The sequence below is a fragment of the Salmo trutta genome, chromosome 3 (genome assembly GCF_901001165.1).
Source record: "Salmo trutta chromosome 3, fSalTru1.1, whole genome shotgun sequence".
NCBI lineage: Eukaryota > Metazoa > Chordata > Actinopteri > Salmoniformes > Salmonidae > Salmo > Salmo trutta.
This window is the reverse complement of record NC_042959.1, coordinates 13,203,863-13,231,431: the sequence shown is the minus strand read 5'-3', so window position 1 is coordinate 13,231,431 and position 27,569 is coordinate 13,203,863. Positions and strand designations below refer to the sequence as shown.

At 42.8% G+C, this 27,569-nt stretch overlaps 1 protein-coding gene across 2 annotated transcripts; it reads right to left on the bottom strand.

The window, feature by feature from the left end:
• On the bottom strand, window positions 1-25,632 carry LOC115168476 (LON peptidase N-terminal domain and RING finger protein 1). 2 transcript variants are annotated; one of them, XM_029723794.1, is made up of 11 exons: window positions 24,809-25,632; window positions 21,083-21,201; window positions 16,001-16,123; window positions 12,995-13,319; window positions 12,817-12,892; window positions 12,599-12,713; window positions 10,604-10,725; window positions 8,322-8,480; window positions 7,980-8,142; window positions 3,833-3,982; window positions 1-3,709 (listed from the first exon to the last, which is right to left on the bottom strand). In XM_029723794.1, the coding sequence occupies exons 1-11, from the start codon at window positions 25,104-25,106 to the stop codon at window positions 3,575-3,577; spliced, it is 1,785 nt and encodes a 594-aa protein (XP_029579654.1). In that variant the 5' UTR covers window positions 25,107-25,632; the 3' UTR covers window positions 1-3,574. The 2 variants fall into 2 exon arrangements, with proteins under 2 accessions (XP_029579654.1, XP_029579664.1); XM_029723804.1 differs by having other exon boundaries at window positions 10,604-10,653.
• Window positions 25,633-27,569: the final 1,937 nt, after the last annotated feature.

The following is a 27,569-nucleotide window of genomic DNA, read 5'->3' as shown; positions in this document are numbered from 1 at the left end:
AAAGGAGAAAATCTTTTTTTATTTTATGATGCGTAGTCGGACAAAATAACATGAATACCACTGCTGAACATTAGAGAAAACAGGTCATGCATATCTATTATACTGCGCAAGAATAGAAGTCTTCTTCTTCAATAATAAATCATACAGGAGAGGGGAGTCGCCTCAATCAAGGACAAGTCAACTGTAGTCAATTTCTACCCAGTTGTTAATTTTAACAGTCAGGTCTGGTTCCTGAATAGAGCACAGATACTGATCGCTACCTGTTCTCACGTACGTCATAATCACTTATGAGGATAAACAACGTAGACTACTGCCTGTTCCTGATCAAAGTCCCTTTTTGTCGAATTAGCCAGGGGAATTCAAGATGGCCGAAGTGTAAAGTGATCAATGTTTTTGATTGGACCTCAAGTTTTTTTTTGTTTCCATCGGCAAACAATCAAGTAGACTTATATACAGACTTCTGTACATGTCTGACAGCCAGTGATCTGTAGTGATCCAGTCAAAATCTGCGCTTTAGAGTAGGCCTACATTGGACCTCATGATCGTTTCTGTATTGTGTGTTTTCAGAAAGCTGGTGTGTAGGTCAGTACCTGTGGGTTCTAAGGTTCTGTGTGGGTAGTGAACTGTACATAGCCAGTCAGACCAGTGTTTCCCCTAGATTGGTTTTACTTAGATGACCCGTCTAAATCAGTTCCTAAAGCGGTTTTCAGAAGTGTCAGAATCAACCATGTCCAACTGAACCAACTGAAGCCAAACTAACAAAAGGCAGGGCTTCATCAGCGATGTTAGAGGGAAACATGGGCCACCAGGTTAAATGTTAGGGGATAAGTCAGAGGTCAGAATAACCAGGGGCCGAGGCCCGGCCTGCCCCTGTGCCCAACCATCCGTCCATTTCTCTGTCTGTCCTTTGGAGGGGTACCGTTGTCCGTAATATCAGGCCTTTAAATGTGCCCCTCCAAAATCTAGCACACACACGTCAGTCCAATCACTAAGGGTTATTATCTATGTATCTATATTATAGCTACACTACTATATCTACTGTAGTCTATAAACAGGCGAGTTACAATGCTGAGTCACCTGTCTGACGGTCTATTAAAAACGATATGTGGTCAATCTAATGTGCCAGGTGGTAGCTGGTCTCACTGTCCAGCGGATATAAAACATGGGGAAGTAATTACAATGCTTAAGTTGCAGGTTGGTTGTAATCTTAATAAATATTTCATGACTGAATCCAACTAAATCTCAAAATAAAAACACACAATAACAGTATCTATGGCACAATTATTATAGTAGAAAAACACAGCTTGTGTATGTTTTCACCCAGTTCAAGCCTGTCTGTTAGTAAATCATGTTAAGATGTGCAGTTTCACCATTCCATGGAATGTGGCACTAATAAACCCCAAAAAAGAAAACAACGTTTGTCTATTCCCTTCTGCTCAAACACAAAATGCTGCCTCCTAGTGGGTGGCCAGGCACTGTAGTCACCAACACTAGTGGTGAGAGGGCCACACAGGTAGGGGGCGCTACAGGAGGCAGAGGGTGGTGTGAGCCCGGGATGGGCTACGGAGGCAACTCCTGTCTGTCCTGCCTGTGGGTGTGAAAGCTACCAGACCTGGGTTAAAGGAAATATGCAATTTATTTATTTCCAAATACTTTGAACGATTGATTGAGCCTGATGGACATGGTGTGCACTTTTGGGACTATTCTATTGGTGCCATTGCATCAGGCAAACTCAAAGTGCAACTCAAGCATTTGAAAGAAAACCCATACTATTTGAACTCAGGAGTGGTAGCTTTTATATTACACAGGTAGTCTCTTCAATACACACACACACACACACACACCTCTACTGCCCAACAAAGCATCAACTTGTTTGTGTTGTCAGAGGGAGGACTGCTATCCAACGACTGTTTACATACAGGAAGCTGCTGAGGGGAGGATGGCTCATAATAATGTCTGGAACGGAGCAAATGAAATGGCTTCAAACACCTGGAAACCATGTTTACTGTATTTGATACCATTCCACTGATTCTGTTCCAGGTATACCCACAAGCCCATTCTCACCATTAAGGTGCCACCAACCTCCTGTGCATACATACATACATACATACATACATATGCATGTGTACAGAACAACACACCTGTTTACACATGTAAAACAGCTAAGCTGTACCACCTGTCTGTCTTTTCCCACCTTATTTAACAAAGACCTGGGTCGGAATCCCAAATAGCACCCTATTCCCTATATAGTGCACTACTTTTCACCACAGTCCTATTGCGGCCCTGATCAAAGGTAGTGCACTATGAAGGGAGTAGGGTGCCATTTGGGATGGATCCCTGTTCAATACATCTTCGCCAACATTACAGAGAAGTCAGGCTATAGCAGCTTTAATTCACATTACTCCAAAATATTACGATTTTCACCCAGGCGGCACCTTTTTGTTTCAATGTTTCATAATAGATAATTATTGCAATAACGCACTAATATTACATCCAATTCAATATTGGTAACAAGGCAGCAAAGATATAGTAATGGCAATAGTAATTATACTGTAGCGCTAGTAATTCAAAATGGCTGCTCACTGTGTTTGTCACAATATAGTAGCTTCCCAAGGTTTAAAAAAAAAAAAAAAAAAGACAATATGATTATTATAAACTATACATAACTTTAACCCAAGCCTTTTAATAGCATATTGTGCATTACCCAGGAAATCAAGTTTTCAGCTCTGTAAGACTGAGTGATCTGTGTCACTTAAAAAAAAGAAAAAAGCTTTTCTTCAAGCACTTTACAGCCATAGGAATCAGATCATCTGATTCTGACATGGCTGGTTCCGTCATGCATGCGGGTCGGTCGCCATGGAAGTGTTCTTTATGCTTGGCTGACAGGGGAAACCGGAGTGAGAACAGAGACATCTAGTGGTTATCTGAGACATTACCACCAGGTTTACATCCCTTGGCATGAATCAGAACAGTTTGAGTTAAACCTTATACTGCAGGGGTGTCACACTTATTTTGCCCCGGGGGCTGCATTCGGTCTTCAATGAGGTCCAGAAGGCCGCAATGAAAATGTGTTACATTTCTTTGCCGTCAAAATTTGCAAGAGATAGTCCAATATATCAATCGTACGTGACTGTCCATCTTTAATTTGGGTGATTATTAGCGAGCTGGACACAAACAAGAAACGGTATAGTTTAAAGTATTTCAAGCTAGTTTCACCCGAAAAGCACCTTTCACCAGTGATTCAATATGGTATTTACCTATGATGTTTCTATGAACAAACACATTATTTATGTAAGTGATAAAACACTCTTTCTGCTCTTGGCCAGGTAAAATGGGTTCAAGCTAGGACATATGATTTCCATGGCGACAGGCTCTAAACCTAGTAACATCTTGCTGAAGATACAGGGGTGGGGTGTGGGCCTGATAGGTACTGTATGTGGGATCTGTGTGTGAGTGATATATTAGTGTGTGTGATGTTTCACATGATCCAGTCTGTGGAGATGCCCCTCTCCTATGTATAGGGTACTGGATAAGCATCAGAAAGCCCAGTAAAGCTGTATCCCTTTATCTCCTCCTACTCCAGAACCATGCGCAGGTGTCCCAGGCGCTCGTTGAGGGAGGCCAGGGACAGGACGGTGGTCTGGTAGGCAGGGTCCAGCTGGAGAACTGACAACAACCACCAACACCACGCTGGACCGTTGTTGGAGGCCTGATGGAGAGAGACAGGGTGATAAAAAGGAGAGCGAGAGACAGGGAGAGAGAGGAGAGAGATGGGGAGATACAAGATGAGTGCTGGTCTGGAAAGGGTAGGTGATAGGCAAGGTCCGTGTACCTGTATGTTGTCGTCCTTGTCAGGCATGGTTCCATACTGTCTGCTGATCTGTTCTCTGAGCCGTGTGTTGAGGCGTGAGTACCAGTCCTGGGCCTGCTCATACACACTGTCATGGAGGCTCTGCAACAGCTCCAACTCTGACCCCTCAGCCTAGAAACAAAAGGAGGAGATTCTCAATGCAAAATACAATTGATTCTCTTCAAACCTTTAACCCACTAAGGTCAATATCCGAGCCTCTGTGGAAATCTAATTAGCATCATACAAAAATCCCCATAAAAAATCTGTCAGTGTAAGCTAGAGAGATGTGTTTTTTTGCACTGGCTGCATCTCAATCCACCGCATCTGCCCATGTCGCACTTCCACAGTGAAAGGTGACAGAGGTAGAGCGGTGTTTGTCAGACCATGAGACATCCCGAAAGTCCGTAGAGTCCGAACGGTTTGGCCAAAAACTATTATGATTTCTGTATGGAAAGATGAGACTCTCACGAACAGGTACAAGCTCTTGGACGCCCAGAGGCCTCACAAGACTCGTCTGAAGGTCCCCAGTACCAGTCAAAAATATGTAGGGAAGTATCTATAGAGACTATTAAGTGAATAAATAAAATCCTGATCTTTCTTCTATCTCTCAGAGATAGAACAAACTTCCTTCAGATTATTGTGTTTGGGGGGGGGGGGACTCGGTTGTTCCATGTAGTGAATTTGTTATTCAATGCATTTGTATGGGCAAATAGCAGTAAGGCCAAATACTTTTTTTATACAAATAGCAAAATTATCCTTGGTATGACTTTCTTAAAACAATTCTATATAGCTTAGTAGAACCCCCTCTCCCGGTTTAGACTCTTATTACATAAAGAAACAAACTTTCTCTTTAGTCTTTCTTTGATTCATCCATTATTTTGTGTTTTACGTTGTACACAGAGAATAGTTTTTTTTATTCTTTCCAATGTGTCAAGTAATTATCTTTTTGTTTTCTCAAGATTTGGTTGGGTCTAAATGTGTTGATGTCATGGGGCTCTGTGGGGTGTGTTTGTGAACAGAGCCCCAGGACCAGCTTGCTTAGGGGACTCTTCTCCAGGTTCATCTCTCTGTAGGTGATGTCTTTGTTATGGAAGGTTTGGGAATCATTTCCTTTTAGGTGGTTGTAGAATTTAACGGCTCTTTTCTGGAATTTGATAATTAGCAGGTATCGGCCCAATTCTATTCCGCATGCATTATTTGGTGCAGAATTCTGCATGCAGTCTCAATTTGGTGTTTGTCCCATTTTGTGAATTATTGGTTGGTGAGCGGACCCCAGACCTCACAACCATAAAAGGGCAATTGGGTTCAATAACTGATTCAAGTACTTTTAACCAGATCCTAATTGGCATGATGAATTTTATGTTCCTTTTGATGGCGTTGAAGGCCCTTCTTGCCTTGTCTCTCAGATTGTTCATAGCTTTGTGGAAGTTACCTGTGGCGCTGATGTTTAGGCCGAGGTATGCATAATTTTTTGTGTGCTCTATGGCAATGGTGTCTAGATGGAATTTGTATTTGTGGTCCTGGCAACTGGACCTTTTTTGGAACACCATTATTTTTGTCTTACTGAGATTTACTGTCAGGGCCCAGGTCTGACAGAATCTGTGCAGAATATCTAGGTGCTGCTGTAGGCCCTCCTTGGTTGGGGACAGAAGCACCAGATCATCAGCAAACAGTAGACATTTGACTTCAGATTCTAGTATGGTGAGGCCGGGTGCTGTAGACTGTTCTAATGCCCTCGCCAATTCGTTGATGCATAAAATGGGCAAAAAAACACATATTGTAACAGCCCACTTGTTGTTTGTGTACATGGATTTTAAAATGTTGTATATTTTTCCTCCAACACCACTTTCCATCCATTTGTATAGCAGACCCTCATGCCAAATTGAGTCAAAAGCTTTTTTGAAATCAACAAAGCATGACAAGACTTTGTCTTTGTTATGTTTGTTAGTCCAACAAGGTGTACAGGGTGAATATGTGATCTGTCGTACAGTAATTTGATAAAAAGTCAATTTAGCATTTGCTCAGTACATTGTTTTCACTGAGGAAATGTACAAGTCTGCTGTTAATGACAATGCAGAGGATTTTCCCAAGGTTGCTGTTGACGCATATCCCATGGTAGTTATTGGGGTCAAATTTATCTCCACTTTTGTGGATTAGGGTGATCAGTCCTTGTTTCCAAATATTGGGGAAGATGCCAGAGCTGAGGATGATGTTAAAGAGTTTAAGTATAGCCAATTGGAATTTGTGGTTTGTATATTTTATCATTTCATTGAGGATACCATCAACACCACAGGCCTTTTTGGGTTGGAGGGTTTGTATTTTGTCCTGTAGTAATGTAATTGGAGAATCCAGTAGGTTCTGGTAGGCATTAATAGTTGATTCTAATATTTGCATTTGATCATGTATATGTTTTTGTTATAAGGCCAAAGAGATTGGAGAAGTGGTTTATCCATTCATTTGGGATAGATAACTCATTGTGTTTTTTATTAGTGTGTTCCAATTTTCCCAGAAGTGATTACATTCTATGGATTCTTCAATTACATTAAGCTGATATCTGACGTGCTGTTCCTTCATTTTCTGTAGCGTAATTCTGTATTGTTTTAGTGATTCAACATAGTGAAGGCATAGGCTCAGGTTTTCTGGGTCTCTATGTTTTTGGTTGATAGGTTTCTCAATTTCTTTCATAGGTTTGTGCATTCTTCATCAAACCATTTGTCATTGTTGTTAATTTTCTTAGGTTGTCTGCTTGACATTTTTAGATTTGATAGGGAAGCTGAGAGGTAAAATATACTGTTTAGGTTTTCTACTGCCAAGTTTACACCTTCACTATTACAGTGAAACGTTTTGTCCAGGAAGTTGTCTAAAAGGGATTGAATTTGTTGTTGCCTAATTGTGTTTTGGTAGGTTTCCACACTACTTTCCTTCCATCTATAGCATTTCTTACTATTATGCAGTTCCTTTGGCTTTGATGCCTCATGATTGAGTATTGCTCTGTTTAAGTAGATTGTGATTTTGCTGTGATCTGATAGGAGTGTCAGTGGGCTGACTCTCAACACTCTGAGAAACTCTGGATTGAGGTCAGTGATAAAGTTGTCTACAGTACTACTGCCAATGGGTGAGCTATAGGTGTACCTACCATAGGAGTTCCCTTAAAGCCATTGACTATGTACAGACCCAGCATGTGACAGAGCTGCAGGAGTTGTGACCCATTTTTGTTGGTTGTTTTGTCATAGTTGTGTCTAGGGGGGCATATTTGGGAGGGAATGCTGTCGCCTCCAGGTAGGCGTTTGTCCCCCTGTGTGGTAAGAGCGTCAGGTTCTTGTCCAGTTCTGGAATTTACTAGGTCGCCACAGAGTAGGTCATGTGCCTGGGCTTGGAAATGGTGGATCTCCCCCTCTAGGATGGAGAAGCTGTCATCGTTAAAGTATGGGGATTGTACTTGGGGGATATAGCTAGCACATAAGGACATTTTTCTCTGTTGAGATAAATTCCTTATTAATTCATAGCCAGATGTAAAATGTTCCAGTTTTGACTAATTTAATAGAGTGGGTTAGGTCAGCTCTATACCAAATTAGCATACCCCCTGAGTCTCTTCCCTGTTTCACCCCAGGTAGTTTGGTGGCTGGGTCTACCTCTGTAAATGGGCAAACAGTGGGTCCGTCTCCTTTATACTATGTTTCTAGTAGGATGACAATGTCTGTATTTCCATTTTATTTGATGAAGTCTGGGTTTCTGCTCTTTAGGCCAAAGGCAGATGACCTCAGACCTTGTACGTTTCAGGATGAGATAGTAAAAGTTTTGTCTTCCATAGTGTCTAGTGTTGTTTTCGTGTAGTTTAGGCTCTGACCTTTACAGTAGGTGTGAACAAAGCATGTTGAGCCTCTAGTGCGCGTGCACACACACACACACACACACAACCTCTAAGGTATGCCTGGTTGAGCACTGAACATTGTCTTTACAAACTGTTGCTTGGAAACAGGCCAAGTATCAGTAAAACACTCACTGAAGAACTAGCTAATAAAATAGCATTTGTAACCTTCCCCAGGAGTGTTAAATTCAACCAAAACTTTGCATTCACAGGGGTCATCCAGGGCCAGGATTAGGTTAGAACAACCGTGTTGTAACTTACCTTGTGGTCCTCCATGTATTCTATATCAGCAGTGTGGTATCCATCTCTCTGTCCTCTCTTCAGGACCCTGAAGCGACTTCCTCCCACACAGTCCACATAGGAGCGACCATCAGGCAACACCTCCAGGCTATGGATCTCCAGCATACAGCCGTAGTCTGCAAATCTGGAGGACACACACAGACAGAGAGTTGTTGGAAGCAAGCTGAAAGGGTAATGTGAAAGACAATCAGATCCCCAGCACAGTGCGGCTCAGCGTAGTAGTGTAAAAGGGGAAGAGAGTCAGATACACTCAGGGTTCATTTTCATACCAGTATTTTCAGATTGTACACATCCAGGACCCACCCTTTTCCATGTTCGTAGCTGCACATGCCAAACTTCCTGGTGCCCGTCTCCATGCATCGTCTCATCATGAGGCGGTAACGAGGCTCGAAGATGTGGAGAGGACAGGGCACGCCCGGGTACGCCACCGTACACACAAAGATAGGGATGTCCTTAGTTAGACTGGGGGATGGAGGGAGAGAAACAGAGAGAAAGCAGAAAGAGACAGAGGATGCAAAAAGAGAGAGGATACAGAGAGATAAATATATATTTAATCAGGGTAACAGTGGTGTTAAGGAGGTGTGTATTTAATACACACACAGTCAAAAGTTTGGACTCACCAACTCATTCAAGGGTTTTTCTTTCTTTTTACTATTTTCTACATTGTAGAATAATAGTGAAGACATCAAAACTATGAAATAACACATGGATTCATGTAGTAACCAAAAAAGTGTTAAACAAAGTAGCCACCCTTTGCCTTGATGAAAGCTTTGCACACTCTTGGCATTCTCTCAACCAGCTTCAGGAGGTAGTCAACTGGAACGCGTTTCAATTAACAGGTGTGCCCTGTTATAAGTTATTTTGTGGAATTTCTTTCCTTCCTAATGCATTTGAGCCAATCATTTGTGTTGTGACAAGGTAGGGGTGGTACACAGAATATAGCCCTATTTGGTAAAAGACTGATTCCATATTATGGCAAGAACAGCTCAAATCAGCAAAGAGAAACAACAGTCCATCATTACTTTAAGACATGAAGGTCATTCAATCCGGCAAATTTGAAGAACTTTGAAAGTTTCTTCAAGTGCAGTCGCAAAAACCATCAAGCACTATGATGAAACTGGCTCTCATGACGAGCGCCACAGGAAAGGACCCAGAGTTAACTCTGCTGCAGAGGACAAGTTCATTAGAGTTACCAGCCTCAGAAATTGCAGCCCAAATAAATGCTTCAGAGTTCAAGTAACAGACACATCTCAACATTAACTTTTCAGAGGACACTGCGTGAAATCATGCCTTCATGGTCAAATTGCTGCAAATAAACCACTACTAAAGGACACCAATAAGAAGAAGAGACATGCTTGGGCCAAAAAAACACAAGCAATGGACATTAGACCGGTGGAAATCTGTCCAATGGTCTGACGAGTCTAAATTTGAGCTTTCTGCTTCCAACCGCTATGTCGTTGTGAGACGCAGAGTAGGTGAACGGATGTTCTCCACATGTATGGTTCACACCGTGAGGCATGGAGGACGAGGTGTGATGGTGTGGGGTCGCTTTGCCGGTGACACCGTCAGTGATTTATTTAGAATTCAAGGCACACTTAACCAGCAAGGCTAGCACAGCATTCTGCAGCGATACACCATCCCATCTGGCTTGCACTTTGTGGGACTATCATATGTTTTTCAACAAGACAATGACCCAACACCTCCAGGCTGTGTAAGGGCTATTTGACCAAGAAGGAGAGTGATGGAGTGCTGCATCAGATGACCTGGCCTCCACAATCACCCGACGTCAACCCAATTGAGATGGTTTGGGATGAGTTGGACCGCAGAGTGACGGAAAAACAGCCAACAATTGCTCAGCATATGTGGGAACTCCTTCAAGACTGTTGGAAAAGCATTCCAGGTGAAGCTGGTTGAGAGAATGGCAAGAGTGTGCAAAACTGTCATCAAGGCAAAGGGTGGCTACTTAGAAGAATATAAAATATATTTTGATTTGTTTAACACTTTTTTGGTTACTACATGATTCCATATATGTTATTTCATAGTTTTGATGTCTTCACTATTATTTATACAATATAGAAAATAGTAAAAATAAAGAAAAACCCTTGAATGAGTAGATGTGCCCAAACTTTTGACTGCTACTGTATACATATTTTCAGTGTTGCTCTTGTCCAGCAGCTGGTGTTGTTGACTTGTGCGGTGTTTTGCCAATAACCTCACGGTCACAACGTCTACTCTCTACTGTATGAGGAGCCTGATGGCCGATGCCTGTTGTCATGGTTACCATTAAGGTTGCCAACTCACCCCAAGCTCATTCTGGCGAGCATATGATAGTCCAGCAACAATTTCACATTTCAGTCAGGCATTAAGAACTTCTACCAAATTAGTTCCAAAGCTCGTTTTACAGGTAAGGGCCAATTTTGGTAGCCTGGTTAAACCAGACTGAACGCTGCACTCACAAAGATGAAACGTAGAGAAATCAGTTTGGGTGCCAGGTTACAGTTCTGGGAGACTCTAGAACAAAGCGAGAGGGTTCGCAATCAACCTCCGTTTACCCCTGGTTACAGAGCGTCAGCGACAGGACTCACTTGGATAGTTCGGCCATCTCAGTCTCGTGGACCTGCTTCCTCTCATCCAGCTGCAGGGGGAAGAGGTGAGACATGATCTCCTGCAGCAGCACCGTGGGGTTGTACTTCCTGTTCTTAAAGTACTACACAGGAAAGACGAAGCGATTCCGCATTATTGGGAAGAAAAGTAACAAATAAGTGCATCCCAGTTTAAGCGATCTCCCTTGGGTTATAAACATGATAGGGACATAAAAACACTACAAGCAGACCTTCCATTGCAATTGTTTCATTATGATGTTATATGCAATGCGTTTCTGATTGAGTCCATTTACACAGACGAAGGCCCTAGTTACGTAGGCCCTAGTTATGTAGTAGTGTACATACATTGCCTTGCAAAAGTATTCAGGCTGCTTGGATTTCTTTACATTTTATTGTGTTACAAAGTGAGATTCAAATGTATTTAATTGTAATTTTCTGTCAACAAACTACACAAAATACTCTGTAATGTCAAAGTGGAAGAACAATTCTATTTTTCTAAAGATTAATAGAAATGATAAACTAAAATATAGTTGTTGCCTAAGTCAATACATGTGAAAAACACTTTTGGCATTGATTACACCTGTGAGTCTTCTTGGGTAAGTCTGTAAGAGCTTTGCTCACCTGGATTGTGCAATATTTGACAATTATTCTTTAAAATAAATCTTCAAGCTCTGTCAAGACGTGGATGATCATGGCTACACAGCAATTCAAGTCTTGCCACAGATTTAAGTCAAAACTGTAACTTGGCCACTCAGAAACATTCACTGTCTTCTTGGTAAGCAACTCCAGATTTGGCCTTGTGTTGTAGGTTATTGTCCTGCTGAATTCCTCTCCCAGTCTCTGGTGTAAAGTAGACTGAAGCAGGTTTTTCTCTAGGATTTTGCCTGTGCTTAGCTCCATCCCGTTTCTTTTTATCCTGAAAAACTCCCAGGTATTTGCCGATGTCAAGTATACCCATACCATGATGCAGCCACCACCATGCTTGAAAATAAGGAGACAGTTACTCAGTGATGTGTTGTGTTTTCCCATAAGACTTTGCATTTAGGACAAAAAGTGTATTTTTTAGCAGTATTACTTTAGTACCTTACTGCATACAACATTCATGTTTTGGAATATTTTATTCAGTATTTTTGTATTATTCTTTTCACTCTGTCATTTAGGTCATTATTGTGGAGTCACTATAATGTTGTTGATCCATCCTCAGTTTTCTCCTATCATAGCCATTGGACTCTGTAGCTGTTTTAAAATCAACAATGGCCTCCTGGTAACATCCCTGAGCAGTTTCCTTCCTGTCCTGAAGCTCAGTTCAGAAGGACGACAGTATCTTTGATGTGTCTGGGTGGTTTAATACATAATCCACAACATAATTATGACTTTTTTTTTAACCTTTATTTAACTAGGCAAGTCCGTTAAGAAGAAATTCTTATTTTCAATGACGGCCTAGGAACAGTGGGTTAACTGCCTTGTTCAGGGGCAGAACGACAGATTTGTACCTTGTCAGCTCGGGGATTCGAACTTGCAACCTTTCGGTTACTAGCCCAACACTCTAACCACTAGGCTGACCATGCTTAAAGAGATATTCAATGTCTGATTTGTTATTGTTACCCATCTACCAATCACTGGCCTTCTTTATGAGGCTTTCCAAAAGCTCCCTGATCCTTGTAGTTGAATCTGTGTAAGGGACCTTCCAGAAGTCATTTAGGCTTGCCTAAACAAAGGGTCTGAATACTTATGCAATGACTATATTTTAGTTTAGGTTTTACTTATCTTAAACAAAAAAAAAAAAAAACATATTCCTCATCTACATTACATAGTATTTTATGTTGACAATAAATGTGAATACTGAATATTTTTGCAAAGCACTGTAGTTACGTAGGCCATAGTTACGTAGGCCATAGTTACGTAGGCCATAGTTACGTAGGCCATAGTTACGTAGGCCATAGTTACGTAGGCCATAGTTACGTAGGCCATAGTTACCTCCTGTAGTGGTTGTTTGCAGAGGGGGCAGCGGAGGTTGTGGTCTAGGCTTCTCTCGAGGCAGGTCCTACAGAAGGTGTGTCCACAGGGAGTGGTCACTGGCTCATAGAACAACCTGTAGAGGTACAGCACTAAGATCAGAGTACAGCACAAGGTTCTCAACAATAACACAGTACCACAAGACTCCACAGGATGTACCACTTATGGAAACTACTAACCTGATACAGAGGGGACATTCAAAGTCAGACACAGTGAGGACACTCAGAGAGTCTCTTCTGTCCAGACTGCAGCCTCCTGAGGGAGACAACATAGAACCAATATCAACCATCAACATGTCTCTTCTCTCTTCCTGTGTGTGTGTGTGTGTGTGTGTGTGTGTCTGTGTGTTCTATGTACCCCTGCTGTGCCTCTCCTCCCTCCTCCTCCTCATCTCATCATCCTCGGCTGTAGGGAGGAAGGACACGGCCTGACAGAGACAGCACTCAGTACTGGTCCCATGTTTCACCTTTGGCCCTGTCTCCAAGTCTCCTCTCCTGTCCCCGTCTGCCCCCTCCACCTGAGGGTATCGGAAGCTTTTGTTGTGGCAGTGTGTGTGGCTGTGTGCGGGTTCTGCAGGGAAGAGGACTGTGATGGGGGGGCAGTGGTCTCTGAGGTACTCTGAGACCACCTGGAGGATCTGGGGCACCTCCTCTGGCACTGACATGCCCTCCGTCTCCAGGATCTGCCCAGGGGAAACATACACACAGATCAATCTATCCATTAATCATTTAAAAAAATCATAGACGTTCCATCATTCTAAACATATCCCACAACATTCTGCAACACAATTCGTCCTACAACATCAGACGTGGCTTTAATCAATCAATCCATCAACCATTCATTTAGAAACCCACAACTTGCTGAATATTTTAAATGACTAGATTGAACATGTAAATGACTAGATTGAACATGTAAATGACTAGATTGCCTTCTGTGACATTGCATTTCTAAAACTTCTCCAACCTCAGATAACCTGACACAGTTAGCCTCTAACTGGCCCTCTAACTGTAACTGACCATTTATCAGTTACGTAGAAGTGTTTAGATTGCCTAATATTGTCCCATGTCATATCATTTTCTAGCATAGATGACCCCTCGCCTTAGTTGACCTGACACACATAAGTGTTAGTCTGACAGTGTTCCATAGCAAATCATAGCATTTACAATGCTAGCCTGTCCTTGAATAACCCCACCCAGTCAGTCATCCTTGTTCTTGGTATACTGTACATCAGGGGTGAATGTTATATGGCCCCCAAGCCAGATTCATCCCACGAGTCCATTCAATCCGGCCCGGGGGAGCTTTGAGGATTTTTTAACCTCCAGGACACTCTTGAACGTCTAAAACTAGGTAGAAAGCATGCAGAAACACTAATGGATCTATACATTTTTAAATAACTTTTTCTGGCCCGCAAATTGCTTTTGACAAACAAATCTGAATTTTGAAATCCCGATGTGGCCCTCGGGCTGAAATCATTGCCCACCCCTGCTGTATATAAACTCAGCAAAAAAAGAAACGCCCCTTTTTCAGGACCCTGTCTTTCAAAGATAATTCGTAAAAATCCAAATAACTTCACAGATCTTCATTGTAAAGGGTTTTAACACCGTTCCCATGCTTGTTCAATGAACCTGTGGAACGGTCGTCAAGACACTAACAGCTTACAGACGGTAGGCAATTAAGGTCACACTTATGAAAACTTAGGACACTAGAGGCCTTTCTACTGACTGAAAAACACCAAAAGAAAGATGCCCAGGGTCCCTGCTCATCTGCGTGAATGTGCCTTAGGCATGCTGCAAGGAGGCATGAGGACTGCAGATGTGGCCAGGGCAATAAATTGCAATGTCCGTACTGTGAGACGCCTAAGACAGCGCTACAGGGAGACAGGACGGACAGCTGATCGTCCTTGCAGTGGCAGACCACGTGTAACAACACCTGCACAGGATTGGTACATCCGAACATCCCACTTGCGGGACAGGTACAGGATGGCAACAACAACTGCCCGAGTTACACCAGGAACACACAATCCCTCCATCAGTGCTCAGACTGTCCGCAAAAGGCTGAGAGAGGCTGGACTGAGGGCTTGTAGGCCTGTTGTAAGGCAGGTCCTCACCAGACATCACCGGCAACAACGTCACCTATGGGCACAAACCCACGTTGCTGGACCAGACAGGGCTGGCAAAAAGTGCTCTTCACTGACGAGTCACGGTTTTGTCTCAACAGGGATGATGGTCGGATTCGCGTTTATCGTTGAAGGAATGAGGGTCACACCGAGGCCTGTACTCTGGAGCGGGATCGATTTGGAAGTGGAGGGTCCGTCATGGTCTGGGTCGGTGTGTCACAGCATCATCGAACTGAGCTTGTTGTCATTGCAGGCAATATCAACGCTGTGCGTTACAGGGAAGACATGCTCCTCCCTCATGTGGTACCCTTCCTGCAGGCTCATCTTGACAGGACCCTCCAGCATGATAATGCCACCAGTCACACTGCTCGTTCTGTGTGTGATTTCCTGCAAGACAGGAATGTCAGTGTTCTGCCATGGCCAGCAAAGAGCCCGGATCTCAATCCCATTGAGCACGTCTGGGACCTGTTGGATCGGAGGGTGAGGGCTAGGGCCATTCCCTCCAGAAATGTCGGGTACTTGCAGGTGCCTTGGTGGCAGAGGGGGGTAACATCTCACAGCAAGAACTGGCTAATCTGATGTTGTCCCTGAGGAGGAAATGCACTGCAGTACTTAATTCAGCTGGTGGACACACCAGATACTGACTTACTTTTGATTTTGACCCCCCCTTTGTTCAGGGACACATTATTCAATTTCTGTTAGTCACATGTCTGTGGAACTTGTTCAGTTTATGTCTCAGTTGTTGAATCTTGTTAGGTTCATACAAATATTTACACGTGAAGTTTGCTGAAAATAAAACGCAGTTGACAGTGAGGACGTTTTTTTTTTCTTCTGAGTTTAGTATACAGTACATGTTGAGATTGCCTAACACTGTTCCAAGGCATTCCATTCCTTAAAGCCTTCCTAGAAGCAGCAACTGCCACCCATTCCTAAAACCTTAACTGACCCCATATAGTCATTCAGCCAGGCAGTCTCTGACACACTAAGCTAGTGAAACTGAATGAGTCAGTGAAGCAGAGTCAGGCAGACAGTCAATGAGTGGAAAACAGTCAGTCAGTGAGACTAACTGGACCAGTGAAACAGCTAGTAAAGCACAGTCAAGCAGACAGTCAGTAAGGGAAAAATAGTCAGTAAGTAACTGGACCAGTGATTGGTAAACAGTCAGTAAATGAGCCAGTCAGTAAATAAGCCAGTCTGCTGTAAACAGTTAGTAAATGAGCCAGTCAGTGTTGGCTATAGCTTCTGACCTTTTTAATCTGGCTCTTGGCAGGAGTGAAGTCGGCCTGCAGTTTGAGACAGCGGTGAAACTGGATCAGGGCTTCAGACTGATGACCCATCTCCAGTAACACATTACCTTTACGAAATAAACCCTGGAGAGAACAGACAAGAGGGAGAATAATGGATGAGAGAGACAGAGACGGAGAGAGAGAGACCCAAAGACATCAGAAATATAGACATTGTCATCCTACAAGAAACATGGTAGAGGAGATGGACCCACTGGTTGCCCTCTATGTTACAGAGAGCTGGTAGTCCCATACACCAAACAACCAGGTGTGAAACAGGCAGGGGGTATGCCAATTTGGTATAGAGCAGACCTAACTCACTCTATTAAATTAATCAAAACATGAACATTTTATATTTGGCTAGAAATTCAAAAGGAAATTATCTGAACAGAGAAAAATGTCCTCCTGTGTGCTACTTATACCCCCCCAATAGAATCTCCATACTTTAACCTCTCTTGGGTAGGGGGCAGTATTTTCATGGCTGGACGAAAAACGTACCCAAATTAAACGGCCTACTACTCGGGCCCAGGAACTAGAATATGCATATTATTAGTAGATTTGGATAGAAAACACTCTGAAGTTTCTAATACTGTTTGAATGATGTCTGTGAGTATAACAGAACTCAAATGGCAGGCAAAAACCTGAGAAAAAAATCCAACCAGGAAGTGGAGGATCTGAGGCTGTAGTTTTACTTAGGGTTCATTTTGCACTTCCTAAGGCTTCCACTAGATGTCAACAGTCTTTAGAAAGTTGTTTGAGGCGTCTATGGTGAACAGAGAGCCAACAAAGGAAGTTGGAAGTTGTTGACTCAGGAAAGCACATGAGTTCATTGCCATGCATTTACGTGAGGGGTAGCTGTGTTCCAAAACGTTTTTCAAGACATTGGAATCGTCCGGTTTGAATATTATTGAAGTTCTAAGTTAAAAAGGCCCTAAAGATTGATGCTATACAACGTTTGACATGTTTGAACGAACGTAAATAGGACTTTTTTTTACTTTTCGTCGTGACATTTTGGCCGCGCTTCCTACACTTGGAGTAGCTTACTGAACGTGCAAACAACAAGGAGGTATTTGGACATAAATTATGGACTTTATCGAACAAAACAACATTTATTGTGGGCCTGGGATTCCTGGAAGTGCCTTCTGATGAAGATCATCAAAGGTAAGTGAATATTTCTAATGCTATTTATGATTTTAGATGACTCCAAGATGGCAGCTATCTGTATTGCTTGATGTCTTTTTCTGAGCGCAGTACTCAGATTATTGCAAAGTGTGCTTTCCCCGTGAAGCTTTTTTGAAATCTGTCACAGCGGTTGCATAAAGGAGATGTTCATCTATAATTCTTTGAATAACAGTTTAATATTTTATCAACGTTTATGAGTATTTTTGTAAATTGTTGTGCTGATTCACCAGCAGTATTGGAGGCAAAATATTTTCTGAACATCATGCGCCAATGTAAAATGCTGTTTTTGGATATAAATATCAACTTGATCGAACAAAAAATGCATGTATTGTGTAACATGATGTCCTTGGAGTGTCATCTGATGAAGATCGTCAAAGGTTAGTGCATAATTTTAGCTGGTTTTTGTGACACCTGTCCTTGCTAGGAAAATGGCTGTGTGGTTTATCTTGTGTTGGAACTGTCCTAACATAATCTTACTTTATTCTTTCGACGTAAAGCCTTTTTGAAATCGGACAATGTGGTTACATTAAGGAGACGTGTATCTTTAAAATGGTGTAAAATAGTCGTATGTTTGAGAATTTTGAATTATGACATTTTGAATTTGGCGCTCTGATTTTTCACTGGCTGTTGAATAGTGTGAACCGTGGGTGGGACGCTAGCGTAAACTTGGCAGTAGAAAATCTTAACAGTATATTTGACCTCTCAGCTTCTGTATCAAATCTAAAAATTTCAAACAGAAATCCAAAGAAAATTAAAAACAATAACAAATGATTTGATGAAGAATTCAAAAACCTAAGAAAACAAATGGACAAACCTATCCAACCAAAAACATAGAGACCCAGAAAACCTGAGCCTACGCCTTCACTATGGTGAGTCACTAAAACAATACACTACGGAAAAAGAAGGAAGAGCACGTCAGAAATGTATTTGAAGAAATGTAATTGAAGAATCCAAATAAGAACCATTTCTGGTAAAATTGGAAAACACTATACAAACTACAATACAAGAGTTATCTATCCAAAACTGAGAAATATGGGTAAACCACTTCTCCAATCTTTTTGGCCTTATAACAAAACATATACATGATCAAATACAAATCTTAGAATCAACTGTTAAATACTACCAGAACCCACTGGATTCTCCAATTACATTGAATGAACAACAGGACAAAATACAAACCCTCCAACCCAAAAAGGCCTGTGGTGTTGATGGTATCCTCAGTGAAATGATGAAATATACAAACCACAAATTCCAATTGGCTATACTTAAACTCTTTAACATCATCCTCAGCTCTGGCATCTTCCCCAATATTTGGAACCAAGGACTGATCACCCTAATCCACAAAATTGGAGAAAGATTTGACCACATTAACTACCATGGGATATGCGTCAACAGCAACCTTGGGAAAATCCTCTGCATTGTCATTACCAGCAGACTCATACATTTCCTCAGCAAAAACAATGTACTGAGCAAATGTCAAATTGGCTTTTTACTAAATTACAATACGACAGACCACATATTCACCTTGCACAACCTAATTGACAAATAAACAAACAAAATAAAGGCAAAGTCTTGTCATGCTTTGTTGATTTCAAAAAAGCTTTTGGCAGCTTAAGCTCCACCCCTATATATATATCAATGAATTTAGTGAGTGCATTAGAACAGTCTGCAGCACCAGGCCTCACCCTACTAGAATCTGAAGTGAAATGTCGACTATTTGCTGATGATCTGGTGCTTCTGTCCCCAACCAAGGAGGGCTTGCAGCAGAACCTAGATCTTCTGCACAGATTCTGTCAGACCTGGGCCCTGACAGTAACTCTCCGTAAGACAAAAATAATGGTGTTCTAAAAAAGGTCCAGTTGCCAGGACCACAAATACAAATTCCATCTAGACACCGTTGCCCTAGAGCACTGTGATAGATTTTCTATGATATTAATAGTTAACGATTATATACTTAACAAATAGTAAGACATATCTGTTCTGTTAAATGCTGTGTTTCTGTAAAGAGATGGTCTCCACTCTAAACTTCCTGCAGTTAGTATGGGCATATGGTCAAATAAATGGGTTATGCTAGAGATACCTTGAGCTGACAATGACTTGGTGATAAAAACCTAAAGCCGGCATTCTATAGACAAGATGTGGTGTGTGACCCGAGATAGAGATAGCCTGGAAGAGTTTAGAACAATCCCTTATTGTCTCAACTTCATCCTGGCATCTGGGAAACTAAGCCAGGTTGTGGGTAAAACAACATCCCGTGGAGATAACCAGGAGATGGACCAACGTGGCTTACATTTGAAATGTCTTTATTCTTTTGGAACTTTTGTGTGTGTAATGTTTACTGTTAATTTTTTATTGTTTATTATCTATTTCACTTGCTTTGGCATGTTAACATATGTTTCCCATGCTAATAAACCCCTTAAATTGACATTGAATTGAGAGGTAGAGAGAGAGAGGAGTGGAATAGAGAGAAGTAGAGAGAGAGGGAAAGAGAAGTAGAGAGAGAGAGAGAGAGAGAGAGAGCGAGAGAGAGAGAGAGAGAGGAGGAGTGGAAGAGAGAGAGAGAGAGGAGGAGTGGAAGAGAGAGAGAGAGAGAGAGAGAGAGAGAGAGAGAGAGAGAGGAGGAGTGGAAGAGAGAGAGAGAGAGAGAGAGAGAGAGAGGAGGAGTGGGAGAGAGAGAGAGAGAGAGAGAGAGAGAGAGAGAGAGAGAGAGAGAGAGAGAGAGAGAGAGAGAGAGAGAGAGAGAGAGAGAGGAGAGAGAGAGAGAGAGAGAGAGAGAGAGAGAGAGAGAGAGAGAGAGAGAGAGAGAGAGAGAGAGAGGAGAGGAGAGAGAGAGAGAGAGAGAGAGGAGGAGTGGAAGAGAGAGAGAGGAGGAGTGGAAGAGAGAGAGAGAGAGAGAGAGGAGGAGTGGAAGAGAGAGAGGAGGAGTGGAAGAGAGAGAGGAGGAGTGGAAGAGAGAGAGAGAGAGGAGGAAGGACTGAGTTAGGGAAACCCTGGATTAGCCGATTTAGGTGAGAAGACCTCCAAGATCAGAAGTGAATAACACTGACCTATATTTGGGCTGTTTCTGCACATAGACGTTATGGACAAAAGGGGTAATCCTATACAACAGCCTTACTTAACAACAATGCATAGCTGTCATAGCACTCACCCACCCACTAGTGTCCAATGATTCAGTTACATGATGACATAAGTAGCCGTTTGCATAATGTGCCTCAAATGACATAACATACTGTACACTTCTACAGACACAGTCCATCAGCAACAGCCACAGAGAGATGACATAACATACTGTACACTTCTACAGACACAGTCCGTCAGCAGCAGCCACAGAGAGATGACATAACATACTGTACACTTCTACAGACACAGTCCATCAGCAGCAGCCACAGAGAAAACAACCAGGACACACAAAACTGGAATGGTGTCCAAAATTGCACCCTAATTAGTGCAGTACTTTAGACCAGAGCCCATAGGGGTCTGGTTAAACGTAGTGCACTATAAAGAGGATATTAGGGTGCCATTTCAGAAGCATACTAGGAAGCACACTAGGAAACTGAAAATATGCCATCAAATCTAAATCAGTCTGATTTGGTACAACTCCTTATAAGGTTACGTGGTGGTGACTTATCAAGACAACAACTGATCTGAAAACAGGGTGGAGTATTGAGATGCACCCATAGATGACAGATCATTAAAGGGGAATAAACAGTGATATTAAAGGAAAACATAGAAGCTGCAGCAGACGTATAGACACCTAGGCAGGCCCCGATTCAGTTACACCAGAGATACTGCTACCTCGGTCCAAACCCCTCCTCTCTCCTGGTATGGTCTGACATAGCATTCTAATAACATGGTGCTTCTTACCTCTGTCCAGTTGGGGCGAACGCAGCAGAGGTCTTCCAGGTCCCTCAGGGCATCAGAGAAAAGTCTCAGTCCCATACTGGCTTCTGCTCTCCACACCTTCAGACTCACATCACCAGGAGCTGGGCGAGGGAGGGAGGGAGGGAGGGAGGGAGGGAGGGAGGGAGGGAGGGAGGGGGCGAGGGAGGGGGCGAGGGAGGGAGGGAGGGAGGAGGCGAGGGAGGGAGGGAGGGAGGGAGGGGGGGGGAGGAAGGGAAGGAGGGAGGGAGAGGGCGAGGGAGGGAGGCAGGGAGGGAGGGAGGGAAGAGAGAGTTTGATATAATTAACAGTGATCCCTGTCAGTGATTGTAGGATGACAGCTTCCCAGTCAGAATTGGTTTCGTTCCATTTGCCCTTGCACCTGCAATGCATAGGGAATAATAGATAACACTGGACATCTCCCAAAAACCTGAAGTGGCATGAGCTCAACCCATCTCCATTCTTGCTACAAATTGCACATCTGATCTCATACCCTCACTTTCCCTCCTCCCCCAAGACCAGGTATGCTACCTACTAGTTTTACAGCCAAGCCTGCAGAGTATTAATAGAATGTGATTATGTGTATCAAAACAATGGCACAGCAGGGTTGCATTAAAACCAGAACTGCGATGCATAGTCCTGTGTGGTGCGTAGAAACAGTTACTTATGCAAAGTGTTTGGTGCACTGACACCCCCAGTATGACAAACCAGACAGAAAAGCAGTTAAACTACTGGTGGGTGGAGGACAAAGATTCAGAATCATCACAGACTTATTACTCTTACAGGAAGTTGTTTCATTCTCTGTTGATCCACATTGAATGTAATGACTGACCATTAGTATGAGCTTAGGCCTTCACTATGAAACTTAACTCCCTCACACCTCTGCATGTCTGTTACACATTACTACCAATCGAATCTCAGCACCCAGAAACCAATCAGCTGCTGCATAAGGCCGTCACGAGTCACGACTCAAAACAGGGGGGAAAACCAATGACAAAAATACACCACAAGAAAGACAAGGAAACTGTGCCTATCACCTCAGAAGTAACCCTGGTCACCTTCCTAAACACTGCTGTGCTTCTCTGGGGGAGTGTCACGTGTGAGGACTACTGGCATTACTGACCAGCCATAGCAAAGAGGAACATTAACAAAGACTCACCAACACTCCAATGCTTCGAACACAGCCACTTGAGTGTGTTGCGTGCATGCACTTGTGTGTGTGTGTCACCCACTCACAACAGATTACATGTCACTGGACCCAGTGTTACAGAAGTCTGGCTGTGTTGTTTGTGTACATTGATTTTATAATGTATGTTTTTCCCCCAAAACAGCTTTCCATCTATTTGTATAGCAGACCTTCATGCCAAGTTGAGTCAATTTGAGTGTCTCTCCCTCTCTAACACCACACACCCCCCCCCCCCCCCACACATATTTCTTAGGGGGAGACAGGGATGCAGCCTTGAGCCCCACCCTCTTTAACATATACACTGAGTGAACAAAACATTAGGAACACCTTCATAATATTGAGTTGTACCCCCTTTTGCCCTCAGAACAGCCTCAATTCGTCAGGGGGGTGGATTTACAAGGTGTCAAAAGCGTTCCATAGGGATGCTGGTCCATTTTGACTCCAATGCTTCCCACAGTTGTGTGAAGATGGCTGGATGTCCTTTGGGTGGTTGACCATTCTTGACCTGTATACCCCCTTTCATCTACACTGATTAAAGTGGAATTAACAAGTGGCATCCATAAGAGATCATAGCTTTCACCTGGTCATTCATTCATACATACAAAAGTATGGGGACACCCCAAAATTTGTGGATTCGGCTATTTCAGCCACACCCGTTGCTGACAGGTGTATAAAATTGAGCACACCGCCATGCAATCTCCATAGACAAACATTGGTAGCAGACTGGCCTTCCTTAAGAGCTCAGTGACTTTCAACATGACACTGTCATAGGATGTCACCTTTCCAACAAGTCAGTTTGTCAACTTTCTGCCCTGCTAGAGCTGTTCCCGTCAACTCTAAGTACTGTTATTATGAATTGGAAATGTCTAGGAGCAACAACGGCTCAGCTGCGAAGTGGTATTCCACACAAACTCACAGAACGGGACCGCCGAGTTATGAAGCACGTAAAAATCGTCTGTCCTCAGTTGCAACACAGTTCCAAACTGCCTCTGGACGCAACGTCAGTCAGCACAAGAACTGTTCGTCAGAAGCTTCATGAAATGGGTTTCCATGGCCGAGCAGCCGCACACAAGCCTAAGATCACCATACGTAATGCCACGCGTCAGCTGGAGTGGTGTAAAGCTCACCGCCATTGGACTCTGGAGCAATGGAAACGCATTCTCTAGAGTGATGAATTACGCTTCACCCTCTGTCAGTCCGACGGACGAGTCTGGGTTTGGCAGATGCCAGGAGTACCCTACCTGCCCAAATGCACAGTGCCAACTGTAAAATTGGTGGAGGAGGAATAATGGTCTGGGGCTGTTTTTCATGGTTCGGGCTAAACCCCTTAGTTCCAGTGAGGGGAAATCTTAACGCCACAGCATACAGTGACATTCTAGATGATTCTGTGCTTCCAACTTTGTGGCAACAGTTTGGGGAGAGCCCTTTCCTGTTTCAGCATGACAATGCCCCTGTGCACAAAGCGAGGACCATACAGAAATGGTTTGTTGATCGGTGTGGAAGAACTTGACTGGCTTGCACAGAGCCCTGACCTCAACCCCATTGAACACCTTTGGGATGAGCCAGGCCTAATCGCCCAACCTCACTAATGCTCGTGGCTGAATGGAAATAAGTCCCAGCAGCAATGTTCCAACATCTAGTGGAAAGCCTTCCCAGAAGAGAAGAGGCTGTTATAGCAGCAAAAGGGGAACCAACTACATATTAATAAACATGATTTTGGAATGAGATGTTCAACGAGCAGGTGTCCACATACACTACATCACCAAAAGTATGTAATCTCTGGGTGACAACCTCCGTTTCTTTAGGTAATGTTGGACCACTGTGAGTGCAGTACTGCCTCCCACCATGTGGCTCTTATGTGACCAGGCTATGGGCTACAAGAGGGAGTGCATGCCAGGCAGTGGCAAACTCAACTAAAATAAATGTTGATACATGCCAGCAAAGCCACTACACAACAACACTAAACAAAAGCACTGAGCTTTTACATTGCTTGCAAATTGATACTTGACATGTATTAATGCCAAAACAGCATGCAAAACAAGCACACAAAAAATATTAATCTTTTTTACATTTTATTTTTTAAACAGGTGGGGCTCAATGCCCTGAATGACGGGTTGCCACTGATGCCAGGTCACTACAACACTAGTATATTATAGCAGTTCCAACAGTATTTTATATAACCAGGAAAAGACCGTTGAGGTTAGAAGCCTCTTTTGCAAGGGGGGCCTGATTGTGTCGTCTATATTGCACTGAAGACAAAATAATTTCATCTAAAGTGTGGTTTTTATGTGTCAGCATGATCATTTTATTTCAGAAGTCTTGGCTGGAGTTGTTTCGGGCAAATAGCTGTTTATAGTAATTTTACGTAATTAGGGTCGTGTGGGGCTTTTATAAGTGGGTGGATTCCATTTTACACAACGAACATACACATTTGATCATAGGCCTGTCCTGCAGCCTACTCGAGGGTTGCAGAAGGAGATGTACTCAAACGTACTTAAGTTCACACATTATTGTTAGAAACCTACCTAGTCGTATCCCTTCATCCGCGATGCGTAACGCTTCTGTGAACTCGCGGGTTTTGAGTTTCTCCAGAATATGACACTTTATCCTCGTCTCTTCTGGGCAGCACTTCTCAACGACACTGAAGAGTAGGATGTTGTTCTTGATGTTGTTGGCGTCTCTCTGTTTAAATATTTCCTTGCAGGCTGGACACCTGGATGACAAGTAGTTCCCCAGGCAGCTCCGGCAGAACGTGTGACCACAGGACATGGTGGCCGGTTCACACATGAGGAACAGGCAGATTGGGCACTCAAGTAGATCCATGGTGACACAGTTGCGGGGTTATGTCACCACCGCCGGTCCGTGAGCAGTTTGAGTCCCTATCTAATCACCATCTAAGCAACGACAGACACTCATCTCCGATTAACATGACCGGACTGCTGGACTCTTTCTGATTTAGTAAACAAAGGCTCGCGGAACCCAAGATCCAACCATAAAGACCTTATAGTGTAATTCCAACTGACAAAACCCTTCCGATTCATTCACATGCCTTTTCCATTGTCAAGCATAAAGTATTTGGTTTGGAACAACACCACGCAACGTCTTCTCTTTCCTGGCATCATGATGGACAGAAGGTCCGATCGTCTCTGTACTTCGCGTCTGGTTGTCTTCAACTCCGAGATCCATCAACACTAGACCAATATTGGGTCAGCCTTTTAACAACGATTCCTCGAATGTTTCAGCCCCAGGCTTACTGTAAAAACAGACCTGGGAGAAGCATGCTTACCGCTCTGATGCGCATTGTATGGCTAGAGCTGGAAAAGCCCAAGCCACACTATGTAAGACTGTTACCTTACATAAATAAAGATCATGTGACGGGAAAGCTGGGTATGCTATTGGTCGAAAGACCGGAGTCCCACCCTGTTGTGAAACCGATTTCATAATACACTTTTACTCGGACTGGTGGTGAATCGGGAGGACCCGACAGCCAGTGGCTTTTATATTTCTCAAAAATCATAAAACGCGCACCGACAAGTTACTAATCTCCAAACGTATTATAATGACCTGGGCCGTTCTAGTCATCTAAATACAGAGAATTTGCCACCTGCAGGAACATGATGTGACAGAAAAACGTGAAATGTTTTTTTTCTGGCGTCTTTTCATTCAGCCTCATTAACTGCCTTTAAAAAAAACAGCTGATATGGCTGACTTGCTTAAACAAATATGGTTTCTACTGACAATTGAGATGTACAAGCTATGGCATAAGGGGATGACAAGGGGATAAGAGGCAATCCATCATTTCGATTAAGACATTAATGAACGAGATAGGACGGACGTGGTCAATATTACTATTTGTTCAGCACTTTTGAAATGTACAGCAACATAATTCAGAACATGGGCCATTCTTACAGTATTCTCCCAGTAAGTCTGAACCATAGGATAAATAAAGGGGGAATACTCTGGGATGCTGGCCTTCTAGGTAGAGTTCCTCTGTCCAGTGTCTGTGTTCTTTTGCCCATCTTAATCTTTTATTTTTATTAGCCAGTCTGAGATATGGCTTTTTCTTTGCATCTCTGCCTAGAAGGCCAGCATCCCAGAGTCGCCTCTTCACTGTTGACGTTGAGGCTGGTGTTTTGCGGTTACTATTTAATGAAGTTGACAGTTGAGGACTTGTGAGTCGTCTGTTTCTCAAACTAGACACTAATGTACTTGTCCTCTTCCTCAGTTGTGCACCGGGGCCTCCCACTCCTCTTTCTATTCTGGTTAGAGTCAATTTGCGCTGTTCTGTGAAGGGAGAAGTACACAGCGTTGTACGAGATCTTCAGTTTCTTGGCAATTTCTCGCATGGAATAGCCTTCATTTCTCAGAACAAGAATAGACTGACGAATGTCAGAAGAAAGTGCTTTGTTTCTGGCCATTTTGAGCCTGTAATCGACCCCACAAATGCTGATGCTCCAGATACTCAACTAGTCTAAAGAAGGCCAGTTTTATTGCTTCTTTAATTAGCACAACACTTTTCAGCTGTGCTAACATAACTGAAAAAGGGTTTTCTAATGATCAATTATTCTTTTAAAATTATAAACTTGGATTAGCTAACACAACGTGCCATTGGAACACAGGAGTGATGGTTGCTGATAATGGGCCTCTGTACGCCTATGCAGATATTTCATAAAAAATCTGCCGTTTCCAGCTACAATAGTCATTTACAACATTAACAATGTCTACACTGTATTACTGATCAATTTCATGTTATTTAAATGGACAAAAAATCGTATTTTCATTCAAAAACAAGGACATTTCTAAGTGACCCCAAACTTTTGAACGGTAGTGTACCTATATTGATGTATAGATAGAGAGAGATATATATGTATATATCTATATATATATATGTGCGAGGAGGAGCAGGAGGAGCACTGCCAGAGCCCTGCAAAATGACCTCCAGCAGGCCACAAATTTTTTATTTATTTATTTCACCTTTATTTAACCAGGTAGGCAAGTTGAGAACAAGTTCTCATTTACAATTGCGACCTGGCCAAGATAAAGCAAAGCAGTTGGACAACATACAACAACACAGAGTTACACATGGAGTAAAACAAATATACAGTCAATAATACAGTAGAAAAATAAGTCTATGTACAATGTGAGCAAATGAGGTGAGATAAGGGCGGTAAAGGCAAAAAAAGTCCATGGTGGCAAAGTAAATACAATATAGCAAGTAAAACACTGGAATGGTATATTTGTAGTAGAAGAAAGTGCAAAGTAGAAATAGAGATAATGGGGTGCAAA

Coding starts and splice junctions, on each gene's coding strand:
- LOC115168476 (XM_029723794.1), bottom strand. CDS start 25,106: ATGGATCTACTTGAGTGCCCAATCTGCCTGTTCCTCATGTGTGAACCG. Junction 13,320..16,000: donor CCAAGAGCCAGATTAAAAAG/GTCAGAAGCTAT, acceptor TCCCCTGGGCAG/ATCCTGGAGACGGAGGGCAT. Junction 3,710..3,832: donor ACAAGGACGACAACATACAG/GTACACGGACCT, acceptor TCTCTCCATCAG/GCCTCCAACAACGGTCCAGC.